The sequence below is a fragment of the Schistocerca americana genome, chromosome 6 (genome assembly GCF_021461395.2).
Source record: "Schistocerca americana isolate TAMUIC-IGC-003095 chromosome 6, iqSchAmer2.1, whole genome shotgun sequence".
Lineage (NCBI taxonomy): Eukaryota > Metazoa > Arthropoda > Insecta > Orthoptera > Acrididae > Schistocerca > Schistocerca americana.
Genome location: NC_060124.1, coordinates 185,788,024 through 185,806,935, shown reverse-complemented (window position 1 = coordinate 185,806,935; position 18,912 = coordinate 185,788,024). Strand labels below are relative to the sequence as shown.

Genomic DNA, 18,912 nt, shown 5'->3' with positions numbered 1-18,912 from the left:
TAACTGTACAGTTTTTTTGAAAATAATGTTATAAAATCTATAGTTCATAATGTGATGTATTTCACACTTTGGCATACCTTGGCACACATCATTGTCAGCTCTGAACCATATTTTGGCATGACATCTTGCTGTTGTCTGTTTTCTTCTTCTGACCTGCCTTCCTTGTATCAGTGTAGATGCAATCCAGGGTACCCACTGTACCCACTGTTAGGACTCTGCCCACTTTGCGTGACCAATCTCCTTCATATGTGAATTCATCTTTTGGCCACCACTAAATTGTGATCAGTGTCGGAGGTAGCTTGTAGATTTTATCCAGGGAGACTTAGAAGCTTAATTTATTAGATCTCTTCCAAGTGGGCCTGAACAGCTTTGTTCAGGATAATTTTAGAAACTATATTATTGTTTCTTGTAATTTTTTTCCAGCAGTGGCAATGGAAAGCCCTGAACTATGATTATCACAAATTATCCATGAGTGACCCAGCCGATACAGAGTATGAACTAGTGGCATTTGGTGTATGACGAATAATAACTCTAAGTGCGGTTTGAAGGCAACTGAAGAGGTCCAGGATTATTTTTGATTTTCTGACATTCAGTGTGCAGTCATGTATGTCTTTTTATTCCATTGTTTTATGGAACTGTAAATGAACACTACAACAGTGTGTCACTGTTTGCTGATGGGTTGAAGTAGGGTGTTTCTTGACTGTTCAGGTGTTTTCCTTGAGTTCATCCTGAAGATCTGTTTATGTCTTTTGATACAAACTTACATGTCATCCTTAGGAAATTGGAGCTGGTGCATTATATTCCTACTACAAAATACCTCGTGTGCTTTGATTTACAGAAAGCTCTTCAAGCTATATAACCTGTAAAATCAGGGGTGGGAGGTGTTACTCTGCCAGCTACTTGGGCACATGGGAATTTAGACAAGCAAATTAGCAATTATGTCAGCCAACAAAGACTCTGTTGAGCCACAGAGTCATGTCTTAGTCAGAAGAAGAGTGGCTACAAAGATGGAAAATAAGCTGTCAGTGTAAAGCCACATTGTGGAAAGTTCTTATGGTGCAGTAATTACACACCTACATTTCTACATTAGGCAACATTTGCAAGCAGTGGGACTAAATGATCTTGATTCATTTGTAATGCATGTATTGAGACTGGAGTTACCCCATTGAACTGTTGCTATTAAATTGGATGTGAGTTGCTTATGTCAGCAATAAACTTGCACTAAGTTTAGGATCATCTATCATAGGTGCATTATTTTGGCCTTAAATATTTAGTTCACCCTGTGCAGTGATGCATTCCAAGATTTCTATCTCATAATTTAATCCATATTATTTTAAATGTATTGCATAAATTGGACTATTTATTCAGTTGCTGCCTCCTATTACTAAGATAGAAAGTACTATCTTACTATTCAGAATAAAGATTAAGTATTGGTACTGATGACATTCAGGTTAGATATGTTTGTTTCTCATCATTTTGTAACATCCAGTTTTTTAAAATGTATTTTCAGGTTTGAAATTGTGCCAGATAATGATCCAGGAGCCCCTCTTGTTGGCAGCTCTGCAAGTGAATGCCACTCATTGCTATTACGCCGCATCAATATGGCTGTTGGAATTGATGTGGTCAACACCCAGGGCAGGGGCCCTGATTTCTTTGGATTTGCACATCCAACGATTCAGAATCTTATACAAAGTTCACCTGGCACTAGAAAATGTTCGGCGTACAGATGGAGCAAATTTGAGGTAATGTGATACAACTGGCACAAAGAATATTTTTACTTAATGAGAAACAGTTGATGGTGTTTATTTTCAGCAGATAAAATTCAAGTAGTGATGACAAACACACACAAAAGTAGAAAGAACTATCCTAGTTTGGAACTATTAGGGATAGACTGGGGGAAGATAGAAAGCAGGAGAAGACCACAGAATAAAAGAGGTCCAGCTGTTGTGGGGGGGAAGGGGGGCATTGGAGAGGTCAAAGGTAACACACTGGCAAGCACTACACCACACTCAATCCTGAGATCATTGGACAGACGAGAAGTAGAAGGGGGTTGAGAGAAATGAGAATAGTGAAGTTAGCATCACCTTGTCACCTAACATCATCCAGAGCTCAAATGCCTCAGTACAATTCTCTGGTAAGGATATGACATTCTCAAATGTCTCAGTTGAAACCCTTAAATAATATCATCCCACCAAAGCAGGTGTTGACAGATGTGAAAATTACCAAACTATCAGTTTAATAAGTCACAGCTGCAAAATACTAATGCGAATTCTTTATGGACGAATGGAAAAACTGGTAGAAGTCGACCTCGGGGGAGATCAGTTTGGATTCCGTAGAAATGTTGGAACACGTGAGGCAATACTGACCTTACGCCTTATCTTAGAAGAAAGATTAAGGAAAGGCAAACCTACATTCCTAGCATTTGTAAACTTAGAGAAAGCTTTTGACAATGTTGGCTGGAATACTCTCTTTCAAATTCTAAAGGTGGCAGGGGTAAAATACAGGGAGCGAAAGGCTATTTACAATTTGTACAGAAACCAGATGGCAGTTATAATAGTCGAGGGGCATGAAAGGGAAGCAGCGATTGGGAAGGGAGTGAGACAGGGTTGTAGCCTCTCGCTGACGTTATTCAATCTGTATATTGAGCAAGCAGTAAAGGAAACAAAAGAAAAGTTCGGAGTAGGTATTAAAATCCATGGAGAAGAAATAAAAACTTTGAGGTTCGCCCATGACATTGTAATTCTGTCAGAGACAGCAAAAGACTTGGAAGAACAGTTGAATGGAATGGACAGTGTCTTGAAAGGAGGATATAAGATGAACATCAACAAAAGCAAGACAAGGATCATGGAATGTAGTCGAATTAAGTCGGGTGATGCTGAGATAATTAGATTAAGAAATGAGACACTTAAAGTAGTAAAGGAGTTTCACTATTTGGGGAGCAAAATAACTGATGATAGTCGAAGTAGAGAGGATATAAAATGTAGACTGGCAATGGCAAGGAAAGAATTTCTGAAGAAGAGGAATTTGTTAACATTGAGTATAGATTTAAGTGTCTGGAAGTCGTTTCTGAAAGTATTTGTATGGAGTGTAGCCATGTATGGAAGTGAAACATGGACAATAAATAGTTTGGACAAGAAGAGAATAGAAGCTTTCGAAATGTGGTGCTCCAGAAGAATGCTGAAGATTAGATGGGTAGATCACATAACTAATGAGGAGGTATTGAATAGGATTGTGGAGAAGAGGAGTTTGTGGGACAACTTGACAAGAAGAAGGGACCGGTTGGTAGGGCATGTTCTGAGGCATCAAGGGATCACAAATTTAGGATTGGAGGGCAGCGTGGAGGGTAAAAACCGTAGAGGGAGACCAAGAGATGAATATGCTAAGCAGATTCAGAAGGATGTAGGTTGCAGTAAGCACTGGGAGATGATGAAGCTTGCACAGGATAGAGTAGCATGGAGAGCTGCATCAAACCAGTCTCAGGACTCAAGACCACAACAACAACAACAACAACAACAACACCTACTGTCAACTTCCACTACCATCCTAAGCTTTGTAACATCCTTGTCAAATCCTATGACATTCCCATACCAATATCCCTATTCCGAGGTTTCCACCCCTGTTATTGTTCAGCAAACCTGTCCTCTCCTCCTACCACTTACACTCTGAGGAAAAATGCAGGCTATTTTTTCAAAAATGATTGTTAATAGGGTGAAGAAGGGGATGAAACTTCTTTTTTGTACAACAGTGAACACAAATCACATTAAAAACTAATAAATGTTTGCCTAATGTACAAGTTGTACAATGTATCACTATTTCAATAGCACAATGCATAGACATTCGCTTCTGCATTTGCACCTCCGCGCGCACTGCTTGACAGTGATGCTGCTCGTGCTACTGCATTGTGCATTTGGCAGAGGGGGCCAGGGGGGAGGAACACATCATGAGCAGTACTTAAAACACGTCATGAGCTGTACTTAACTCAAACAGGGAGACACGTGAGTGCAGCTATTTCATTCATTTGTCTTCAGACTAAAGACAACAGCAGCAGCAACAGCTGTATCCCTTCACCCTCACTAATGAAGAGGCATAGAATTGAATCAATGGCACAACTTGACTAAAAGAAGGGATAGGTTATAGAACACACCCAGAGGCATCAATGAATAGTTGATTTGGTCTTGAAAGTAAGTGGTAGCAGATAAAAATTGTAGAATGTGATACAATTGCACGGAGAGCTGCATCAAATCAGTCTTTGTATTGAAGGCAACAGTACCAAAGGTGAAATATCAAAAAACTGTCAAAGAGATATTTGTAGTGTCGGTTTCTGGACGCTATGAATTTTTTGCAAAGTTGACTACAGAATGGAAGACTATTTGGATTTCTGAGTAGGTTGGAGGTGAACAGATGGTGGTGTCATCAATAAGGGATTTCTCCTGATCAGCTTGAGTCACATTCCAAGTGCTATGTCAGGATTAGTGACCACTGCTACCAGCCAGGATCCAGACTTCTGCTTCCACAATTTGTTGGTGAGAGGGACACTTGCAATATGTATGAGAGAGAGGAGGAAGACTTAACTGCTGTCTCATCTCACAAGGAACCCCTTGAGTTCTGTCTTTAGCAATGCTCATTTCAAAGTGTTGTGTTAACAGTTATAACAGGAAAAGTATTAGCTGCTAATGACTCACAAAGTGCATCAGGAGTGTGACAGAAAATGACTGTCCAGGGGAATCTTCTGTGGGATGACAGACATTGTTGTCATTCAAGAAATGTTCAAAACAAACTGTTAACTCGCACTATGAACAGTGAATGAAAAGTGGTGTGCCATCATGATTACAAAACTTCACATCATCATGATTGAAGGCGAATGCCTTGGGAGCTAAAACTGTGTAAGACATTCTGTTAGGTATCCACTGTTAAAAAATGCATATAGAATCATATTGGTGATGAGAACTGTTGAAATGTGATTGCGTGCAGCCAAATGCAAAACAGTCTGTTGCAGAGCTCATTGTGAAACTGCCTAGCCCTCAAGTCACAGCTGCAGAGAGTATGATAATATGTTTTATAGGCACGGAAAAACAAAAACATCCAGAGGCTGAATTTGTCCAGTAGTTCCAGGTGGTACAAATTGGGATGTCACACACTTTACTGGAGGGATAATTTGTAAAGGAGTATGATTGTTATATGAAGACCAGGAACTGAGCAAAAATAAGTTGTTTTGACCAGCTATTGGCCAAAAGCAGTGCTCATACCATAGTTGTAGTTCTCTTACCCCATTTTCCCACTCTTGCTTGTTGTGACGTAAATATTCCTGCTGCTCTTGCAAGATCACGTGTACGAGAAAGAATCATAGGGAGCAGAGCACCTGCAACTTCTTGGAGCACAATAAATAACTTTCCAGTCAGTTTGCCATTCATATTTACAGTTGGCATAATTGTAAATGAATATGTTGAGGCATTGATGATAGTTTATCTCAATACAATTTTTTCGGTACCTATAATTTCCAGGGTTCTTTTCATATGCTTTTCCTTTACAAATCCCAATTGGTTGGAGTTGAAAAAAAGTTGCTTGGTGAATGATGAGATAAATTTGTTTATCTCATCTACGAATTTTGGCGGATTCAGCAGTTTATTGTGAATCATCAAGTTGACTCTTTATTTGAAATTTCGTTATCGTTTGCCTTCCAATTCCGTAGCACCGTTTTATGTTATGCAACCATCCTCTGCTTTCCTCAAAGCCACTGTAATCTGTGTTGCACACAGTTTGATGTGCATAACATAGTAGGTCACTGTCACGCACATCCTGTAAATTGTATCGAGCATCTCGAAATATGTAAACACTAGGTTTTGTAACAAGTGCGCTTTATCCTCCATTGAATATCCATACTTTTTCTTGTGCTCTACATGGTCATATTACTGCATACTTATTTGAAATGTGTTCATACTTTTTTTAATAACCTACATGCAGATGATCTTCTATCTATGTAATTATGTTTAGTTCCCTCTCCTTGGACAATCATTGTCCTTTACTATGTTTTACTCGAGAAGGGGTTCATGGCTCCCTGTCCAGCAAGGATGATAAACTACATGGCTCGATGCCTTTTTCAATATTACTTTCACTTGTGAAGCACGTATTGTCATCATCAAATTCCTCATGTACATTGTCTGCACTGTCGAGTGTATACAACACATGCATTCCATCGACTCATCTTGTAGGAACGCTAATATTTCATCCACCACTTCCCTCTCACTCTGTGAAATTTCTTCAGTTCCTTTATGATGAAATATCGACTGCAGCAATTGTTGTAAATATTATTCAGTGTTTGTTTTGTTTATTTTTGCCATTGTGCTTTGTATCAACACCACTAGCACTGTACCGCTATTGTGTGTTACTCGTCAACTGAGCAGTTTAGCCGGCCGAAGTGGCCGCGCGGTTCTGGCGCTGCAGTCTGGAACTGCAAGATTGCTACGGTCGCAGGTTCGAATCCTGCCTCGGGCATGGATGTGTGTGATGTCCTTAGGTTAGTTAGGTTTAACTAGTTCTAAGTTCTAGGGGACTAATGACCTCAGCAGTTGAGTCCCATAGTGCTCAGAGCCATTTGAACCATTTTGAGCAGTTTAGCTGCGCTCTGTAGCCTCATGCTGTGCTTGCCACAGGATGCCTGCAGTCCTGCCTCCTGTTGCTGTTTGCAGCCAATATTGTGTTTGCGTGGTAGACAATACGTGGGGCTTCAGTTACTTATAAAGTGCATTGCCCCATAATGCAGCATCTTTCAAGGTCATCTACAAAATTACATCACCTTGTTCGACTAAGTCTGGGATGTTGTAGATTTTCAAGAATTGTAGTCAGTTGCAATACTAACGTCCCTCATGAAACCAGAATGACTGAACCTCCCCATGTGATAATCACTAGTCCTGTAGGATAGGTGCGAGAGCATCATTCCATCATAGATAGCCCAATCCTACTGGAGATGTTTATACAACAGGCTTTCCCACACAACCGACATCTGGTAAGTGACTTTTTCTAACTTTATATAGCCAACAGTACCACTTAGAAATGTAATATTTGTGGACAGCTCCAGCAGAGAGCTTGTAGGGATGTTTCCCTGTATTTTCATAGTCCTTTTTGCTGCATCAGTTTTTCAGAATCTTCAGATACTAAGTAAAGGAAGTTCTTTCAGTCAGATTTGAATAGGAGAATGTTGTCCTAAGGAGGCCACTTCATGTTCACTATTTGTAGACCTGTTTAAAAACCAACTACATTATTGTGAAGTAGTAGTAGTAAAGCCACTTTATAAAAAGGGAGAAAGGGATAATGTAAACAATTTGAGATCTATTTCTACGCCATCAGCGTCTGCTAAAGTTATAGAAAAGGCTGTGTATGTATGGATAATTGATCATTTTACATCAAACGATTTCCTATTAAATGTACAGTTCGGCTTTAGAAGTCTTTTAACAACTGAAAATACTATATTCTCTATTCTCTGTGAGGTACAGGATGGGTTAAACAAAAGGTTTCGAATGCTAGGCGTATTTTTTGATTTAACTAAGACATTTGATTGTGTTTATCACAAAATATTGCTCCAGAAGTTGGACCATTATGGAATATGGGTAGTAGCTCACAATTGGTTCACCTCTTACTTTAGCAACAGACAGCCACTATTCACAGTGTTGAGTATGGCTGTAATGTGGGGTCTGTGTGAGACACAGTCAAGTTTGGGGTGCCCCAGGGATCAGTGTTTGGGACATTCCTGTTCCTTATTTATATAAATGAAGTGCCCTCTAGTATTACGACAACTCTAAAATATTTCTGTGTGCTGATGACACTAGCTTGGTAGTAAAGGGTGTTGTGTGCAATGTTGGCTCGGTTTCAAATAGTTCAGTTCATGACATAACTTCATGGCTTGTAGAGAATAAACTAACACTAAATCACAGTAAGAATCAGTTTTTACAGTTTCTAACACACAATTCAACAAAAACTGACATTTTAATTTCACAGAGTGGGCATATGATTAGTGAAACTAAACAGTTCAAATTTCTAGGTGTTCAGATAGATAGTAAACTGTCATGGAAAACCCACATTCAGGATCTTATTCAAAGGCTTAATGCTGCCATTTTTACTATTTGATCGGTATCTGAAGTGAGTGATTGTTCGACACAAAAATTAGTCTACTTTGCTTGTTTTCATTCACTTATGTTGTATGGTATTATATTTTGGGGTAACTCTTCCCATTCTAAAAGGATATTTTTGACTCGGAAATGGGCGTTTCAGGCAGTAAGTGGTGTAAGTTCACAAACCTCTTGTCGGCCACTGTTCACGAGTCTGGGTATTTTGACATTGGCCTCTCAATGTATGTATTCCTTACTGTCATTTCTTATTAACAATATTAGCTTATTACCAAAAATCAGCAGCTTTCACTCAGTTAGTACTCGGCGGAAATCAAACCTGCATTTGGATCAGACTTTCTTAACTCTTGTGCAGAGAGGCGTGCAGTATACTGCTGCATCCATTTTCAACTACCTACCACTAGAATTCTTTCTAGTGCAGAGAGGCGTGCAGTATACTGCTGCATCCATTTTCAACTACCTACCACTAGAATTCTTTCATTGACATTTTCTAGTGTCATCACATTGGCCATTATTTTATTATGAACCGTAAATCCTGTCCCAAATAAGTGGTGACCATGCTTGTTTTCGCTGTATATGATCATGTAGCTTTTTGCTCTGTGCATACCTTGTCCAGGCCATCTTATCTCCTGCAGGGCTATAATATCCATCTTGTATTTTTTTAGTTCTTCATCAAGTATCTTTGTCTCTCCTGCAGTGTACAGTGTATATACATTCCAGGTACTTATTCGTAGTCCTTTATTCATAAGCTTGGGTCATTTTCCATTAGATCCATTCCAATCCGAGGCTGAGTGTGAGTGTATAGGAATTCGTCAGTTTTTTACAATATTGGATGGTTAGCCCAACGATTAACCCTCCCACTTTATCCAGGCTTGGGACCAGCTGGAAGGCTAGTTTTCTTCCAGAATCAAAGGCAAGAATAGAAATATCTCATTAGTAAGTGTCCATACCCCAACTGAGGACAAGGAGGAAGACATAAAAGATGAGTCCTATGACACTTTAGACCAGATGTACTCCAGTGACAACAGTACAACATCAAAATTGTTCTGGGAGACTTAAATGCCAAAATAGGACAAGAACAGCAATGGTAACCAATTGACCATGTTTTGATGGAGAAAAAACATAAAAAAGCAATAACAGATATTAGGACAATGAGAGGGGCTGAGATATGATCAGACCATTCTCTTGTGCTAATAAAGATGAAACAGTCATTACCAAAACCACCAAGTAAGAGCAACAGTGGTTAAAGAACCCAAAGAGTAGATGTGAGTAGGCTAAAAGAGTTGTGGAGGTGAATAAACAGTTTAAGATTAAGCTAAAAAATAGATTCGCTGAATTAGAGAATGACAACAATAGAAAATAAGGTGAAGATATCAACACAAAATGGAAGAAGATGACAACAGTTATGAGGGAGACAGCGCATTAACTACTTGGAGATGATAGTAATAATAGCAATATAAAGTGCAAATCATGGTTCAATGAAACATGTAGAAAAGCAGTACAGGACAGGAAGAAAGCCAGACAAGCAGTGATGAACAACAACAACAACAACAACAACAACGACAGCCATGAAAACCAAACAACATACAGGAAAGCTGTGAGAGAAATGAAGAGTATAACAAGACGAGAGGAAAGAGCATTCATATATAAACAGACAAAGGAGGACTATAACCAGAACAAAAGTAAAAAGTTTTACAGGACAATGAATGGCTATAGAAAAGAGTACAGAGCTGAGGCTGTGATAATGAAGGACAAGAATGGAAAATTGATCACTATGAATGAAGGAAATTTAGAAAACTGGAGGAAGTACTTCAAAGAACTGCTGAACAACCCAGTAGACACCTACAACAATGAAAACAAGGCAGAATACAATCAAAACGTACAACCATTAGTTGAAGAATCAACTCTGATGGCGGTGAAGGAGGCAATAAGAAGACAAAAAAAAAAAAAAAAATAAATAAATAAATAAATAAATAAAATAAAATGGAAAGGCTCCTGGAATAGACATGATATCAGCAGAGCTCATCAAAGAAGGGGAGAGAAGATACATGAATGGTTAACCAAACTGTCAAAAGAGGTATGGAGAACAGAAATAGTGCTGGAGGAATGGAAAACTGCTGCTGTATGTCCCATATACAAGAAAGGAGACAAAATGCTGGCACAGAACTACAGAGGGATATCTCTCCTATGCACATGCTATAAAGTAATATCAAGAATTATACTGAACAGGCTCAACCCACTCATCGAGAAGATGTTAGACACAACACAAGCAGGTTTCAGAAAAGGTAAGTCAACAATTGACCAAATATTCACACTAAGACAAATATTAGATAAGAACTGGGAGCACACTCATGATACCTTTTGCCTGTTTATGGATTTCAACAAAGCATATGACAGCATAGTAAGGGAAGAAATATGGAGGATAATGCCAGAGTATGGGTTACCTGACAAGCTGATAAAGATAACTAAAATGCTTGTGATGGAATCAAAGTGTTGAGTGAAAGTACAGGGGGAGTTCTCAAAAGCATTTGAAGTAAAAACAGAAGTGAGACAGGGAGATCATATATAACCAACCCTGTTAGATTATATTAGATTCAGTTTTCATTCCTTAGACCCAAAAAATGAGATGATCCTCATGGGTGTGGAACATGTCCGGAAGTATAACATAAAAACATAAAATATTTGAATATAATTCTTACTACCCTAATCATTTGTCAGGAGATTGTCATAATAGGTGAATACAAAGCAGGAAAATGGAACAGATAATATTTACAGAATTAACTTTCTGTCAGAATGAAACACTGTTATGCACTATTAATAAATTTATCATACACAAAATACCTTTTGCATGTTGGGACCAAGTGCTGTCAAAAATGAAATCTAACAGATATTTTTACTTAAGCTGGCTTAACAGTCTCTGTTAAGATATTCATCTATGGAGTAGAAGGAGGTGCCTATCAAAAAAACTCTGTTTAAACCGTGCTTTACCTTAAACCAAGTTACTACTATATATATAAGTTGATACTATATATTGAGCTATTGGTTGGAAATAGAGATGTTTTACTTGCAACAAATTTCATTAAGGAATAAATATACTGCACATTGGTGGTTAGAATACAAAGTTCCTTGAACAGGTTTCTACATGATTTTCTTGAATTTACATCGCAAATGATTCTTATCACAAGCTTTTGCACCCTAAAAATGTTTGCTCTGTTTGATGAGTTGCCCCAGAATATGATCCCATATGACATAATAGAATGAAAGTAAGCAAAGTATTCATGTTTTTTTATATTTATATCTCCCACTTCTGACATCATTCTCATGGCAAATGCAGACTTGTTTAGGTGCTTAAGCAATTCTGTGGTATGCCCTTCCCAACTGAATTTATTATTGAGTTGTAATCCCAAAAATTTAACACTGTCAGCCTCTTCAATCTGCATGTCTTCATATGTTATACACACGCTGGAAGGAAATCTCTTACATGTTCTGAACTGCATATAATGGGTCTTCTCATAGTTTAATGACAGTGAATCAGCTTTAAACCACTTATTAATCTCAGTGAAAATTTGATTAGCAGCTATTTCTAAATCTGTACTTGACTTGCTACTTATTGCAATGTTTGTACCATCTGCAAACAAAACAAACTTAGTGTCTGGCAATGTAACAGGTGAGAAGTCATTAATGTACACAAGAAAAAGCAATGGACCCAAGATGGAATCTTGAACACCACATGTAATTAATTCCCTGTCAGATGAAGACTGACTGCTTACTGTACAGGTATTTCGCAGCAACACCCTTTGTTTTGTGTTGGATAGATAAGACTCAAACCATTTTGCAGCATTGCCAGTGACACCATAATATTCTAATTTACTAAGAGAATGCTGTGGTTCACACAGTCAAAGGCTTTTTACAGGTCACAGAAAATGCCAGTAGCCTCTAATTTATTATCTGATGAATTAAGTACATTCCCACTGTAAATGTAAACAGCTTTCTCTATATCAGAACCCTTAAGAAATCCAAACTGTGACATGGCCAATAAATTATTTGAAGTCAGATGCTTAAGGAGTCAATTGAACACAACCTTTTCAAATATTTTTGAGAAAGCTGGCAAAAGTGAAATTGATTGATAGTTTGATGGTATCTCTTTATCCCCCTTCTTGTAAAGAGGCTTAACTTCAGCATATTTTAGCCAGTTTGGAAATTGTTCCACTGCTAAGAGATTGATTATACAAATAACTTAAGATAGAACTCAGTTCGCATGAGCACTCTTTGATTAACTTAGATTTTATGACATATGTTACTTCTTTGGGAGACTTGAGTGTCATTTCTATTTTACTGAAGTTATTTTTAAAGACTGGTCTCAGATACCATTGCACTGTTCACCGAACCTGATAACCCCAAGCTGTCAGTAACAGAAATGAAGTACTTGTTTAAGAGGTTTGCAACACTATATGTACTTGTTACCAAAGTCTCATTTATTTTTAGAGCTATCTGTTCCTCCTCCTTTTTGGCCCCACCTGTCTCTGTCTGCACTATATCCCATACAGTTTTTATTTTGTTACCTGATGTGATTATCTTTTTCTCATAATAAAGGTGCTTCAATTTCTGTATTACTTGGTTCAATATTTTGTTGTATTCTTTGTAATACAGTACAATTCTAACACCAGAGTTTTTCCTAGGCAGTAGATACAGTCTGCTTTTTGTCCCACATGATATCTTTATTCCTTGTGTAATTAACAGTTTATTTTTTGACTTCTGTGTGATTTGAATTATCTTTAGGGGAAAACAGTTTTCAAAAGTGGAGGTAACTCTGTTAATGAACACTTTGTATTTTCCATTTGAGTCAGAAATATTGTAAACATTTATCCAGTTCATGTCTTTAAGCAATTTCCTGAATGTCTCAGTTTTTGATTTATTACCCTCCTGTACTCAATTTAATAAATTTTTTATCCTGACGAGTTTCAACATTTAACACAAGATGCTGCTTGTCATGACCAGATAACCCCTTTAATATTGGTTTTGTGATATTACTTTTTTCCCTAGATTTGTCTACAAAGATATTATCAATAGCAGGCTCAGAGCATTTCCATATCCTAGTAGCAAAGTTCACAGTAGGAACTAAATTGAATGATAGTGTTACTGACTGCAATAATTGTTCACTGACAGAACTTTTCATTAAACCCACATTAAAATCACCAGCAACCACTATTTCCTTGTTTTTTACCATGAGATGGGACAGCAGAGCTTCCAGATTTTTTATGCAGAGGTTAAAATTTTCTGAAGGTGATCTGTCTATACCTACTATTGTAAAGGATGTATTGTGAAATACTACTTCTGTGCACAAGCTTCTAAGTGCTACAGAAGTAAGAATCTAGCTTGAATTCTGTAACATTTGACATATCTATACCAGTGGTCATATGATGTTCAGAGAGGCAGATTATATCAACAGGTTTGCTCAATTCTAATTCTTCAACACAAATAAGCAACTCATTAAACTTATCCCTTAGTACTGGGATATTCTAATGCAATAACGATTACTGACTTTGTGGCTGAATTACAACTGGATGAACCTAATTTTCCTGCCAGTTTTTGAGTATCTCTGGTTTCAATCAGAGGCTGTCTGCATGAATTGTGTACATTAGAATTTGCTTTCTAGCTGCCTGTTTTATCAACGTGAATGTCATTTTCAGCCTGTCTCAGAACATCTTTTGTTTCTGCCCTCCGTCACTGGTACTTTACCGCTTGTGACAATGCCCCGCCTGAAGTTATTTGCTATTAGTCCAGACAGCTTTCCCTTCCCCTTCCTGTTGAGGTGAAGGCCGTGCCTAGCATACTCCCACCTGCTGATAGAGTCAACAGCAACCTCGCTAATATGAGATCCCATATCTGATCCAAGCTGGCATTCCACCTCTAAATTAACTCTCCTAACAGAAGAGTTTCAGTGAGGCCGGTCATGGTGCCTCAGAACAGACACAAGCCCAACACCAGTATGTCTCGTTGCTGAAGCTATCTTTACCAGGTCACTCTCAATTGAATAATTAGGGTTCCTACCTGTACTGTTGCCCACCTCACCCACTATTACCATGGTATCTTCCTTTGTGAAGTCTTTACGAAGTGAACCTACATTCTCTATCACCTGATCCACCTGTTAAATTTGTCCCCTCAACAAGAACCTGAGGACAGTAACATGTGAAAGTGTGGGAGTCACCATAGTAAAAAAGATAAATGTCCTGGCTTTTGTGGATGATATTGTGCTGATAGGAAAGAACATGGAAGAACTGTAGAAAATGGGGACTATGCTAATGTAAGAAGCTAAGAAAGTAGATATAACGATAAATGAAAGTAAAACAAAGTTCATGGTAGTAGAAAGAATAGCTCATTTAGGACCAAACCATCTAAAAATTGGAAATATAACAATACAGAAGACAGACTCATTCACGTCCCTCGGTGTCAACATCAACCAACAAAATCTTATAGAACAAGAGATAGTAACAAGAATTCAAGCTGGAGGAAGATGTCTAGGAGCTATGCACAACATCATAAGATCGAAGGTACCATCTAGGCAGGCAAAAATAAGAATATATCAGGCCATAATCAAGCCAGTAGTGTGATATGCAAGTGAGACATGGACCCTGACAAAGAAAACAGAGAAAAAACTCATCAATTTTGAAAATAAGGTACTGAGAAAAATATATGGACCAGTGAAAGAAAATGAACAGTGGAGAATAAGGAAAAACGGAGAACTCAGACAATTATACACACTGCCTGACCTTGTAGCGTGTGTAAAGACTAAGGTGGTACGGACATATGAGGAGGAGAGGGGAGAACACAGTAATAAAGGCTGTAATGGATGGAGAAGCTGGAGGAAAGAGACCACTGGGAGGGCCAAGAATGAGATGGAAGGACAATACCATGGGAGACGTGCAGATACTGGGTCTGGGAGATGAAGATGCAGATGACAGAAAAGTGAGTGAGGCCAAGGACCGGCTGCAGTTTGTGTGGCCAGTATAAGAAGAAGAAGACCAATAGAATTCAAAAATCTTAGCAGTAATCCACACACTTTCAAATCAAAACTGAAGAGTTTACTCATGGATCACTCCTTCTATTCCGCCGAGGAATTTCTTGAAAAATTATGTTGATTCTTGTTGTATTGTTGATTGCATTTACTTAAACTTAAGGCTTGACTTTTTTCAGATTCATAAACATTTTATTTTTGTCTGTTATTACCCTTAAGTTGTAATATCATGTATTGACATGTTGCATGACCTTGGAGATGTGCTCCTCAATTTGGTCCTACAGAACTTGACGTGTAAATAAAAATAAATAAAACTGTTATGAATGTGAATGTTTTTTTGTGGTTTGTGGACATCATATTTGACAACAAACTCACTTGGGGAGCACATCCAGTGGATTTGAAGGCAAGTGCCTTGAGAGCATATAATATCTTGCAGTACTTCAGTTACAAACATTCATAATCAGGCAGCACATGTCTTGATTATGGGTACTAGGTGTACGGATCGACAAGGCCTGTATGCCTGATGTTGGTGTCTTGGGAAATGAATTGGGTAAGCTATATCAAAAATACCATGTTGTGCCATTGTTCAAAGTCCACATTGTACTGTAGGTCCTCCTGTTGTGGATGAGTAAATGAGTTCACAGGTTGGAAGAGGTCAGTGGCATACCATCTCCCAAAGGACCAAGCCTAGTAAGCCGTTATAGTGTTCAAACCAGCCACTTGTTTGAGGACAGCTTTACTTCTTCAGATGCCTGTATATACAGTCCTAGATACAGCCTCTGTGCTGAAGCTGATGAGTTGCTGATAGCTGTTTGGTGGTATCTCCACATGGTGTGGCAGGCACATGAACTTTCCTGTGGTCCACAGTTAACCAGTGTATGAGAGGATATCCCAGATTTAATTTACAGAGCAGGTAAACACATAAAAACAGTGTCATATGTTAAGTTATACTTATCTGTTTAATTATGGGGACAGCCTTGGTGTTTGCATGATTTGCCCCAATTGTCTCCTTAAAATCTGCTTGTAGAAAACATTCACTGCATATTACACAGGCACACACAGTCCTGTGGACACTGGACTCTAAGAGACACTAATCTATTCTGACACCTTGAGAGCAATCCAGATCTGTTGAATGTGTATGTAAAGCAGAGAAACTACTTCAGATCTACTACCTTCACATACAGCATGAGGTAATATTCCACTTGGTAGCAAAGTATGTGGGAAATTAGGACACAAAATAGCTGATATAGCTGTAAGCAAAGTCTGCTGCTCATGACCCGTTGTGGCATAATGTAATGTCCTCCCACATCCAGTGAGACAGGACAGAAAATTGACTTTCTTCTTCTGTAGTTGGTCAAAGCATCTGTGCAAACTTAAAATCTCCCACCCACCCACCCACCCACCCAAAAAGAAAGATGCATAGTACAGAATTGTTGAGGCTTTCGTACAAAATTGTTGAGGCTTTCATAGTCACCTGTCGAGGTATTGCCTGTTGGCTTTGGCTCGGGATCTTTGGTTGACAGTTGTTGAATGATTTTTCTGAGATTTTGCCACCGTGGAGCACAGGTGGCTAGCATTGTCAAAGATACACCCTCCATTGCTGGTGGTGGGCTCAAGCTGAGCCTGCAGCTGGAGGTTTTGTATGTCTGACACGCCAATGTCTGAGGGCCTTTCCCTGGCCATTAACACTTTGTTTCTCCCCTTATTACCTATGTGGTAATTTGCTGCAACATGGGAATCCAGGATCAAATATCTTGAGGCATTCCTCTTTCTTGTTGAAACAGTTATCACACTTACAAATTTCAGTGGCTTCTCTGGATGAACAGGCTCAGTAGTTCTTCGCAACAGTGAGAACCTGCATGTCGGCAAGGCCGATTTATCAGTCAGTTGGTCTCACAGCACTTGCGCCACTGTAGCGATTTTGCTATATGTCCCAGCCTGTAATGCCATCATTGTTCAGTGACCCTGGTATTGACGGATCATGTGGTCATTACAACATAGACTTCCTGACATACGCCCACTATGCAGCATAACCTGAAATTTCAAGTGGATTGCTTTTGCCCTTTGCTGATCTGAGACATTCTCTGGTCATTTTGATCAGTTTGTTATAGGCTATGTCCCATGTTTGCACAATATAGAGCTGATTCTATCCCTCACCATGTGGCAAAAAAGCTGTACCCGACATCTCTGGATCTGATGTCTCCTTTCATCTTGTGTTGAAGATGTATTCATCGTATGCACATTGCAGGCATTTTAACTGTACCTCTATTCTTACTTGAGCAATGATTCAAAAGTCTGTGTAGTTATTGATCCGTATGTGTTGGTTTTTAATATGTGCTGTGGCCAAGATTCTCATCATTCCTTGTAAATAGCATATCTAGAATGGTAACTGTTGGTCCTTGTCTAGCTCCAAACTACATTTAACATTGGCTTGGAGACTGTTCAGATATGTACATACTAGATCTGACAATATGCCATAAATTAATTGCCTCTCTGACACATTGGACCACATGGAATATAAAATGGTTAGTCAAGGTGTGTTCTCTTTTTGACAGATGTGCAGAGGAACAAGTGACATACAGAAGCCCTACCACCTCAGCTGTATGGGTTACCAAAATACCCACAAAGATGGTACACCATTAAACTGTCAGCAGTGCTCCTCCATGCTCACCAATCTTAAACTGATAAAACACTTGGCCCCTTTGTGTCATCTGCCGTATGCGGAAATGACTGGTACACACATATAGGAGTGAGGCAAGAAGAGATCACATTAAACAATGTCTGCAATTGCAACCATATTTAACAGGACTATGAGGCACGAAATCTCACACTCCACAGTGGCATGACAGCTGGGGTGGGGTGGGGAGTGGTGACCACAACCAGTATGTTGTGTTCCATTGACACCCACACTGTTTTTGATGGTGCCCAGGGCATAGAGACTGGACCAGTGAGGTGTGGGCGAGAAGATTCAGTAGGAGTAGTGATTCTAGACATACTCCACATGGCAAGAGTTGGGAACACACAGTGCACCCTATAACAGTTTTTAATATGATCATTTTTGTAGTCCCGCTGTTGTTGTGTGTGTTGCATGGGTGTACTGAACTCCAAATTTTTGAATACATGTACTCATTGGTCAGCATGTGATGTTAACCTGCTTTATTTCTTCGTTGCTGGTCCTTGGAGTTGACATACTGCATTTTGATGCTGGGTGAAAAATAGGAGGTGGAAGTTAAACACTGACTACTTTAAATGATGTAGCTGACAGGTGCACATTTGCGTTTCACAGTTCTTTACTTTCACTGTTCATAACCCCCCAATAACACACAGTTATATGACCAGTGCACTATTGTTTAACTTTTAATAAGCCTCATTAATAGTTTGCAGGCAAACATCAATATACTGCTACAATAGTCTACTGTTGAACATCTACAAGCAGTAAAAACCTAACCACACATTTCTCAATCTTTCAAATAAATTGAACAGACACTGTCATTGCTTTAACACACGGCCTATTGGTATAACACTTATTTCACAATTAAGTTGATGCATTGTTGTTGTTCTAACCAACACAGGTTTCTTGTCTGAAACTCGGCAGTGGACTGACTGTCTCGGGACCAGAAATCAAGCCCTTCTATATCCTCACTGAAACTATACATTGTTCGATGTTTAATTTACAGAAATTACAATTGAAATTTAACTCATTCAATTAACTGCATATACAGAAAAATTCCGTCTTTTTGACAGTTTCTACTACTACAAGGGTTAAGCTGTATTATT

General features: G+C 38.8%; 1 protein-coding gene across 1 annotated transcript in view; it reads left to right on the top strand.

Annotated features, from left to right (window-relative positions):
* LOC124619486 (transforming growth factor beta regulator 1-like) overlaps nt 1-18,912 on the top strand; it is a 79,555-nt gene that overhangs the window by 53,247 nt on the left and 7,396 nt on the right. Inside the window, exon 6 of the mRNA XM_047145899.1 lies at nt 1,511-1,742. Coding sequence (XP_047001855.1) covers nt 1,511-1,742 — 232 coding nt within the window. The remainder of the gene's footprint in view (nt 1-1,510; nt 1,743-18,912) is intronic.